Source organism: Arvicanthis niloticus, chromosome 18, assembly GCF_011762505.2.
Source record: "Arvicanthis niloticus isolate mArvNil1 chromosome 18, mArvNil1.pat.X, whole genome shotgun sequence".
Lineage (NCBI taxonomy): Eukaryota > Metazoa > Chordata > Mammalia > Rodentia > Muridae > Arvicanthis > Arvicanthis niloticus.
The window spans coordinates 30,506,810-30,516,861 of NC_047675.1; the positions used below are offsets into that span (position 1 = coordinate 30,506,810).

The 10,052-nt window shown below is 48.8% G+C and overlaps 1 protein-coding gene and 1 pseudogene across 3 annotated transcripts in view; both read left to right on the plus strand.

Annotated features, from left to right (window-relative positions):
* Nucleotides 1-2,905, plus strand: part of Bean1 (brain expressed associated with NEDD4 1) — a 47,352-nt gene extending 44,447 nt beyond the window's left edge. For 2 of the 3 annotated variants that reach the window (XM_076915710.1, XM_076915708.1), the window contains exons 4-5: nucleotides 768-1,103; nucleotides 1,831-2,905. In XM_076915710.1, the coding sequence (XP_076771825.1) occupies nucleotides 768-1,103; nucleotides 1,831-1,864 (370 nt within the window). In that variant the 3' untranslated portion in view covers nucleotides 1,865-2,905. Of the gene's footprint in view, nucleotides 1-767 lie in introns of all 3 variants that reach the window. The other variant, XM_076915709.1, reaches the window with a different exon arrangement.
* Nucleotides 2,906-8,471: 5,566 nt separating this feature from the next.
* LOC117723495 (small ribosomal subunit protein uS10 pseudogene) lies at nucleotides 8,472-8,831 on the plus strand (annotated as a pseudogene).
* Nucleotides 8,832-10,052: the final 1,221 nt, after the last annotated feature.

Below are 10,052 nucleotides of genomic sequence, written 5' to 3' on the forward strand. Positions count from 1 at the left end.
GGTCGGCTCAAGCCACCAGCTCAGGCAGCCAGAGACACCAGCCCTGCCACTCAGGAGACACCATAGTGGGAGATGGCTCTGCCAATCTCACACACTGTCTCCACAAGGCTGGGCTGAGCCCAGACCATCCCACCATCCACTCAGTACCCGGTAGAAATGAGACTCTAGTGCTTAATTCTATCCAAAGGCTTTATATAATTGGTAATGCTCAATAAACAAGATGCCCATACAATTAGAGTTGTAACCCAATATCTAACCTTATGATAGAAATAGTTACCCAGGTGCTGAGTGGGAGGAGCAGAAATAGAACCCACAGCGTGGTTCTCCATGGTTCCTACATCTCTGCCTCTTAGCTCCTCCTCTTCCTCTCCTTACTCCTCCCACATTAGCTCCTCCCAAAATGCTGAGTTTAATGTAGCAGGAAATATACCGATACAGGTCCTACCAGGCTCATTCAGTGTCCAGGTTGGGACATCTCTCTAGACAGGCAGAAGTGGCTGCTCTTGCTCCAGGGAATCTAAAACCCCAGAGAGAGGGGCAGGGGTGTAAGGACTTGCTCGGGTTAACATGGGATGTGAGGGTAAAGTCTGACCAGCTAAGGATGTCAGACTGTCTTCCCTGGGGACTAGAGGGTCTCATGGATCTAGCATCTGTGAGACTGGCCATATTCTACAATGAAGTCAGCTCCTCACCACACAGAATACAGACTCGTCCATCCCTAAGGCCTTGGAACCTATAATCCCTGAGTGAAAACTCTTCTCTCACAGCTATGAAGAATGCGTGGGACCAGGGGCCACTCAGCTGTATGTCCCCACGGATGCACCACCACCCTACTCGATGACTGACTCCTGCCCCATGCTGAGTGGTGCCCTTGACTCAGACAGAGGCCACGGCCACAGCCATCGTCAGCAAGAGCAGAGGACCTGGGGTCAGAGTGGCCTCCACACTGTCTCTATGGACACGTTGCCACCTTATGAAGCCGTGTGTGGAGCAGGCTCTCCATCTGACCTGCTGCCATTGCCAGGACCAGAACCACGGCCAACTAACTCCCAGGGCTCACCCACCCCAGCCCAGGCTCGGATCCCCAGCCCTGAAAGGATAGTGTGAGTGACCGAGCCTATAAGTCCCACTGGTTCTTCCAGGCTACCCCATCTCTTCCAGGTACACAAGTGTGCACACAACTCATGAACATGCATATTTATAACTACAAATATATACTGACATACCCCAAGTGCATACACTGACACATCCCACACATATGTAGACACCTGTACATGCACAGGTCCCACTACCACACAAACTCACCTGGGAAGGTTTTCTTTAGATGAACTGTTCCCTATCTGGTATCTCTTCCTCCCCAACCTGGTGCCTGGTGGTAGTGCCTCTCTAAACAGTGCTGGGCAGAGGTAAGAGATAGGAAGCCCTACTTTCTACCTTCTCCCCAGCCTTCTGTAGGCTGTGGCCACAATCTGATTCTCCTGCAGAGACTGCTTGGTCAGCTTCCTGCCATAACTCCTACCCCAGGGTGTATCCTACTGGGAGCTGAGACAGGTCCCAGTGAGGTCCCACTGTGCACTGTGCCTATCTCTCAACTCCAGGGAAGAAGAGCCGCAATGTCACCATCCTGCCACTTACAAGGTGGAGAAAAACAGGTCTGGTGGCTTAGGCATGACCTGGAGGTTCTCATAGCCCATTTAGCCTGTCTCGATGTCCTCAGTTTGGCGGTGCTAGTGGGGTTAGCTCAGACACCCACCCTAAGTTTCAGGGGGAGACAGGCCCTTGGGCATGTGTCATGGAGGAACATCACAGTTTTTCTTATGTCCGTGCCAGGATTGAGAGCTCAAGAAAAACAAGGTGTGGGTAGCCGCCCCTCGCCCCATGCTGCCTAGACACCACTCAGAGGAGGCACAGAGGGCCCACTGCTCAATAAGTGCCCGACCAGCCCTGGCAACCTGAGTCTAAGAGATCTCAAGCCAACCCAAGAGCCAGCGCTGTCATCCAGGGTGGCAACTCACAGCTGGGAACTGACTTGATGAATTCTGGCCTTGCCTCTTTGGGGCATATGCAGAGACAAAAACAAAACAAAACAAAACAAACCACAAAACTCCATGTCACTATGAGAAGACCAATGTCTGCTGCCAACATCCCATCATGAAAGCAGGTGTGTGGAGACAGCCAGTTGGAGAAAGGCTCAGATATTAGCCTGCGAGCTCCAGTGAGCTCCGTCAAAGACTATATAAGGTGACAAGGCAATCTCTGAAGACCCAGCTTGCCAAAGCTAAGCACCTTTGAGGAGTATCCCACAGCTCTGCCGCTGGCACTGGCGGCGGGCAGTGAGACCTCCTGCCTCCTGACTCCTACCCTCTGTCAGTCATCCCAAAGCAGCGGACCTATCCCCACTGACCCCCTTCCCACATTCAATTCCTCCAATGAAGGGCTAAGAAAATTCAGCAATCCCTTTCCTAAGCAGAGGGGTGGCAAGGATGGCTATCTTGATTTTTATTTTCTATAGAAATTGCATTTATTCCGATGCAGAGCCGAAAGAAAGGGCCCAACCCACAGGCTCTGTAGCATCCCGCGGGCAGCATCCTAGAGTCACAGGCCTGGGGGAGGGAACCTTGTTTACAAGCACTTCTGCCCACCTTTGAGATGTTGTGCTTTCTAGGCAAAGATGTCTGTCTGTTGTACTGTATAGCCTTTAAAACGCACCCCAAGGATGAAACTCTTTTAAGAACGGCAGCGTGTTTCTACAGTGCTCTGGAAAGTGGTGGGGGAAGAAAAACATCCCTGCCTACTCAAAGGGCTGGAGGGATCTGCAGAACAGCTTTTCTTCCTCGATTAGGCTGAATAGGCAACAATGTATCTATCTTTTCTGTACTCAAAATAAATGCTCATTATCAACAAAGATGTAGAAAGAAGTAATACTTTCGAGGAGTGCATGGGGGCACTGGGGGGGGGGGGTCCTAGTGACTGCAAGTTCAGAGGGAAACGAACCCTCTAAACAAGTCTTAAGTCGGCCTCTGAATATGCCCAGCTGGCTGTTTCTCAAGTTTGCGCCAGGTGGCGCTCTTGTAGGGATATCTGCACAGTCTCATAGGCTTTTCTCTTTTGTTTCTCTGCTTTTATTTGGGTTTTTGAAACAAGATGTTGCTACGTAGCCCAGCTGGCAATCCTCCTGTCTCTGCTTCCCTAGTTCCTGGAGACCCCTATTAGACTGGCTGGCCGCCCAAGTGCCCCAAATCTCCTGTGTCCACCTCCCAGTCATGTTACTACTACACCTGGACTTTTTATGTGGTACTGGGGATCTAAACTCAGATCCTCCTGCTTGCACGGCAGGCACTTTACCTACTAAGTCGTCTCTCAGCCCCTTTCTTATGAAGCATGGTGCCACTTCTCTGAGACCTGTCTGATGTGAGAATACGATGAGCCATCGATTCCAGAACTTGATTCCACGTACACAAGGTACCACCTTGGCCTTTAGTACTCCAAAAGCTTAATCATCTGAGGAAAATAGACAGAGAGACGCCCCTTGCTCCCCTCTGCAGAAACACCGTCTTTCCTATTGCCCTTCAGACGGAGGCTTTGCCTGGTGACCTCTTTTACACACAGAGACTGTCTTTCTCGAACACATTTTCCTTCCACTAGCATAGAGAACCCCAAAATCACACCCTAAAATTGGGGTGTGATCCTGAACAAAGTGAGGCAGATGGGAAGTGTGTGTGGGAGGGTGGTTTATGAGACAAGGACCCACAGGTTCCTTCTGGAAATCCCCGTTTTTGGTTTTGGTGTTTTTTTTTCTTTTCTTTTCTTTTCTTTTCTTTTCTTTTCTTTTCTTTTCTTTTCTTTTCTTTTCTTTTCTTTTCTTTTCTTTTCTTTTCTTTTCTTTTCTTCTCTTTTTTCCTTGCTGGCAAAAATGTAGGACTATTGGCCAACACTGGCCAAACTCAAGCACACACTGCCACCTGCTGGCTCTCTGCTGCCACTGCTCGTTCGTCTCAGACTGAATGAGGAAATCCCTTTTATTTTAAAGCTGCTGTGTGGAACACTCACAGCTGAACCTGATGTTTGGACACTCAGAGCTGTATGCTGAACCTAACACTTGGATCCTGGGTTTGTCTTACACCACTGATTTTCTAGAAGAGACTCTGTCCCTGGGTCTCATTTTCTGGCAATTCCTGTTGGCTGCATTCTCCTTTCCATGTTAAACATTTGCCCCTCTGTTCTATTTGCTGCTATGTTCCACTGTGAGGCTCCTCCTCCTTTATGGTAATGGTGTCCAGCCACATGCTAACCCCCACCCAGACCCCCATTGACACTCATTCTAAAGACTTAAACTCCTAGGGCTATCAGCCTCTTGGTTCTCCCTGTCTCTTCTCTCCACATGCTCCTTGGGCTGTGGGCAGCCTGCTCAAGGCTCTGCACATTCCTACAAGGAGTCTGAGTCCTCTCTTGGCCCAAGGAGAACAGCTGGGTGCCTGGAATCCCTAGGAGATGGCATGTGATAGCCCATCATTCAGATGGTATGCCAGGAGGAAGCAGGACCAGCCCCTGGAACACAGTCTGGTGTGGGAAATAGCCTCAGGGAAATAGAAGATAGAGATTTGGGGAGGGGGGAAGCTTGGAAGGATATAGGTCACCAAGCTCTCCCACTGGCAACCCAAGAGAGAGGGCACACCATGCCTTTGAGGCCCCAAAGTGAGGCTTCCAGAGGTGACAGATGTGTCACTGATGCCTGGCTCTCGGCAGTGCTGTTTGGAGGCTGCCCTTCATTGAGTGTTGATTCCCGCCATGCAGGCTCTTCTGATTAGAGGAGGGCTTCATACGAGGAAGCCACAGCTGTTGGCAGACAAAGCCATACTGTAGCTGAATCCTTACGGATGGACATAGAAACGTCTCAGGCTTCGGATAGCAACCAAAGGCTCTGCCACGGCTGAGCACCAGGCCTCACCGAAGCAAATGGGGAGTGGGGGAGAGGGACAAGTCACTAGTGAGGCTACAGCAGTCCATGGGCCACCATGTGCCACATCCACCATCGCTGGGCTAAGCCTGTGCTCACACACAAACTACGTGGATGCACGTGGCACCGTTGCATAACTCCCTCCTCCTTCATACACGTTACTCACAGCCTTGCTGTCCACACTAGGACCCTTTGCATGCAGGGCTCTCATCTTCACAGCCAGGTACAGCTCACACTCATGCTCAACTGCTCCCGTCTGCATCCTCTGACACTAGCATGGTTGTCCGAGGACTGGGTATGAGTAGAAGACCACAGCTTTATCATCAGAGGGAGAAGATCTATTGTCCTGGGTTCTATTCTGCTTAGCTACATGGTACCTCCCAAGCCCAAGCTAACTCTCTGGAGGCCAGGAGCCCTTATTTAGCCAAAGCCTAATGGGTCTGAGCTTGGAGGCTAAGAATACCTTTAACCACTGGTCTATATAGCACAGCTGTGTCTGCTCAGCACATCTCCAAGAAATTCCAAGGTGGCAGCTCTGTTATAGTCTCAACCACAAAACTATCACCTTCATGAGCATGAGTCCTTGGGGCCTGGGAAGGGGTTGCAGGGTTGTTTTCTATTACAAATGGAGAGCTTGACCCTCTGACAGGCTCTGAGGCCCAACCACCACCCTCCTCTTTACTCAGTTGCAAGAGGCAAGAAAGAATACTCACTGGTTCGTGCGACTAAATTGTCTAAGTGATAAGTCAGACTTCATAGTGGCTAGATCCAGGAAATCCAAAGGCATGGATTGATATACTGTCCCTCTGGACTCTGACCGCCACATTGTCTCCATTCTCCCATTGGTAAAATGACAGTAAATGTCCCGTGTCTGACTTGGTTGGTTCCTGACCCAGAAGGAAGAGACGCTCTGTCTGCTAGAAAGCAAGTATCAGGACTCACAGGAATCTGACTGAACTGGACAGGACTCTCCTGGAGCCTCGAAGTGGTTGTGTTTGGGGGCAGAGCAAGGGGGTCTCTGATTCCCTCTGTCCTGAGGGCAAATAGTCTATCCTAAGATGGGTTCCAAAAGAAGAAGAGACAAAGAACTGTATGCTCACAGGCACCAGGCTCTATTCTGTTTCTACTCCCTACCCCTCATCCTACTCACCATGCCCAAGCCACCACACTCTCCCCTCTTTGGCCCTCTCCATCAGGCCCAGCATCCTGGCTCTACCGGCCAACCATCAGTCTCAGTGATGGCCAGTCAGAGGTAGATGGTGACCACATGGTGATGCCTAGGAAGGCAGGGGATGATTACTGACCAAGGCCCATAGCAGATGAAGTCAGAATTGGCCTCCAGCTAGACTGGACTTACTGGGCAACATCTTGAATCCATCATGACTCTTACCTCCTTGTTAGGGGGAGGGGGACACTGTGCCCGGAGAGGCACAGCTTCAATGTCCACTATGGCCAGCTGCAGACTCCATCCTAAAGCCATTGACAGGACCCTCACTTCCAGTTATCATAGAGCTTTGTGTCTGATGAGAGACATAAACTCGGTCAAGGTTCAAGGTGTGGATCTGTGACATCACATAGGGCCTTAGGCTACATGTCTGTGGACTTGTCACCTTCCTGAGGATTATTTCACTGGGACTCTTATGTCTCTTCCTCCCAGCCTTTCTGTTCTGGATTATTCCTGAGTGTCTGAGTTCTTCACCTGAGACCGGAGGTTCAGGATCAAGGCTGGCTACTCTCTAGGGGTTGGTCCAGCACAGAGCTCAACAGGGGTGAGGGGGGTTTGGAATAGAGAACATGTAACAACATACGGTTCTATGCTGACAGAAAATAGCCCCTCCCCTTGGCATTACACATGAGCTCGATAACAGTTAAGTGCTGAGTCTCAGACCTGGGACCGTCTCTCTTGGGCTCTCCCTGCTTTATAAGCCCAAGTTCATAGTTTATACGGGGGACCTTAGGGACTGTTGAAAGTGAAGGCTCTCCAGTCTGCTAAGACCAAAGAAGTCCTTGAATATTCCCTTGTCCAACCATGTAATCCCCATGGCTCCCCTGAAGCTAAGTGCTTTAGCAGTTAGTGAAAGCAGTTTCTATCTGGGTCCATCACTCTCCTGAGGGCCCAGAAAGCATACCTGGTTCTCTGAACAACAAATATACCAGGCTCCAGCAGGATAAATGTGAAGTCAGGCATCAGGCCAGAAAACTGCCATAGAGAAGCAGAAGCAGAACAGGTTCAAACATGTGAGGACAGAGGGGAGGCTTCAGCAACCACACCCAGTGTTTTCACTCTTCTTCCCAATCACAACGTCCCTTTGAGAATTAGAAGTGGGTGGCTCTTAGGCATGATGGGTTTCAAGTGCTGGGGACTAAGATGTCCAGATCCGGGGAAATGGTTAACTTAGTAAGAAGTCCAAAGCAAACAGAAGAATCCCACTAGCAGGAGGAAACTGAGACTGTCAGTCTGTGAGGTCTGGACGAGTGGAAAAGGAGACCACTCCAGACTTCTCTCAAGGAACGAGTCTGCCCACAGCCAAGGAATCAAAGAGACAGGAAGCCAAACATGGCGATTAGTGTCTGTAAGATACCTGAGTGCATGTTAGCACTCAGGAGATGGAGGCCAGAGAATCAGATCAAAACCAGGCTCAGCTCCATACTGGGTCTGAGGGCAGCCTGAGTGACCACCTCTAAAAATAAGGGAGAGCTGACTCTCATTTTACAATGTCTCTCCCACAGACATTCTTGGTCAAGTGTCTTAGTCAGGGTTTCTATTGCTGTGATGAAACACCATGACCAGAAAGCAACCTAGAGAGGAGAGGGTTTATTTGACTTACACTTCCACTTTGCTCTTCGCAGCTCAAGGAAGTCAGGACATAGGGTAGGTTCCTGGAGGCAGGAGCTGATGCAGAGGCCATGGAGGGGTGCTGCTTACTGGCTTGTTTCACATGGCTTGCTCAACCTGCTTTCTTTTAGAACCCAGGACCACCAGGCCAAGGATGGCACCACCCAGAGTGAGTGGGCTGGGCCCTCCCCCTTTGATCACTAATTGAGAAAATGCCTTACAGTTGCATCTCATGGAGGTATTTCCTCACCTGAAGTTCCTTCCTCTCTTATGACTCTAGCTTGTGTCAAGTTAACACACAAAACCAGCTAGTACAGCCAAGGACATAAGAGTCCTGCCTGTCCCCATCTAGAAATCTCCAGTTATTAACTACCAAGTTTCACATATTGGACAGGTATGAATATCAGCTAGACTTGGGATGATAGACCACAGAAAGACTCCCCTTCCATGGGAAGAGGCTTACATTATAATCCCCGAACCTGTGAACCTGCTGCCTTTCTAACTGGTGGTCAGAGCTGTCGGGGTTGCAGGAGGTATTTCTAGGCTGTTGGCCTTTTATTCAAAGAATTAAAAATAAGGGCTCAGCTTTCTGAGATGTGGTGGTGCGTGCTGTGGACTGTGTTCTGTCCTGACTCACCGCTGGTCACTCCTGCTAAAGAACAAGTCAGTCAGGAAGCCATGCTTCGGCCATGGTGTTTAAAGATTACAGGAAAGAGGCCCATGGAGCCCAAGATGGCAATTCACTGAATTTGAGTCATGCTCACCACCTGCAATGTGAAGTTGCCGGAGGTTTGCGCAGCAAAGACTCAAAGGAAAAGAATCTGAATGTGAAAAGGCTGGTACGCATGCGTACCAAGACACTGAGAATCACTACCAGAAAAACACCTTGTGATGAAGTTTCCAAATGTGACCATTTCCCAATGAGGATCCACAAGCTACTCGTTGGTTTGCATTGTCTTTCCTGAGATTGTTGAACTGCTTACTCCCATCAATATTGAGCCAGGAGCAGAGGCTGAAGTCACCATTGCAGATGCCTAAGTCAACTGTTTTAATAAATTAACTTAATGTTAAAAAAGAAGAGCTCACACCAATTTGTGTAAATGTAACTTACTCACCAAATATAATTGTAGTCTCAGAGTCTCACTGATGAATAAGCTCACCCTTTCTAGTTCTTTCTGAACTCCAGCTGGCTGGTTCAAATCAGCTGTTCTGGCTCAAAACGTCTCTCCAAGCTGACTGATTCAAACTGGCTTCTCTCAGCTTCTGACTGAATTGCTCTGCTTGGCCTCAGAACTTGGGCAATCTGTTCTAATCTGGTTCCTTCTCATTCTCTGGATTGTTCTGTCTTCACCTGCAATCTGTCTCAGTAATATTGTCCTGGTAAATCTGCCCCCCCCCCCTTTCTGTGCTGCTCTCTTAAATCACCTCTCTTGCCTTCCCTCTCCTCATGAGAGTTGGCATATCCTATTGTCAAATCTTTCTCTCATTTGTCACTTTCCCACTCAATTAGACATCACTTTCAAACATGGGTGCTTCCTTCTACAAAGTAACCTTACCTGCATTGTTTGGGATTAAAGGTGTGTACTAAAGGCATGTCTGTATTCCAGCCAGAGGGGCTAAAAGTGTGTGTCATGTCAGCATTCCAGCTAGACCACACAGATCTAAAATGTCTTTGAATGTTATCTCTTGCCATAGCAAGTACCTCTAATCAGAGTGAAGTGATGGAATAGAGAGGGACACTGTGTCAAGACTCGTGGGTGGATACTCAAAGCTCTGATTATAGTTCCCAAGAGAATGGTTTGTTACTAAGAGGTGGAGTGAAGGTGGCTCTGTTTTGATAGTTTTGGACATCTAATCATCTTTCTGCTGTGCATACCCTTTCCCATAATGCATCTGACTTTCATCATACACACACCCTGTTATGCATAGGCATAAGATGATAAAAAAAGAAGATTCTGCCTATGAGCTTAATCCAGGACACAGTTTTGCCTATCCTGCATGTACACCCAAAACCAGTGAAGGCTACATCAGCCTTTCTGTTCTTCCTTCCTAGACACACTGGGGATGCATTTGAATAGAAACCATCAGTTGTTAGAGGAAAAGAAACTCACCCCCATTGTTTCAAGAAATGTATGTGCAACCTGACAACCTGAGCCAATGTTGCTAAGTAACCTAGTTACATAAGGAGGGGTGTGTGCATAGTATGTACATATAAAGGAGCTAGGCTGCCCATTATTATTAGACGAGGGAGATGTACCT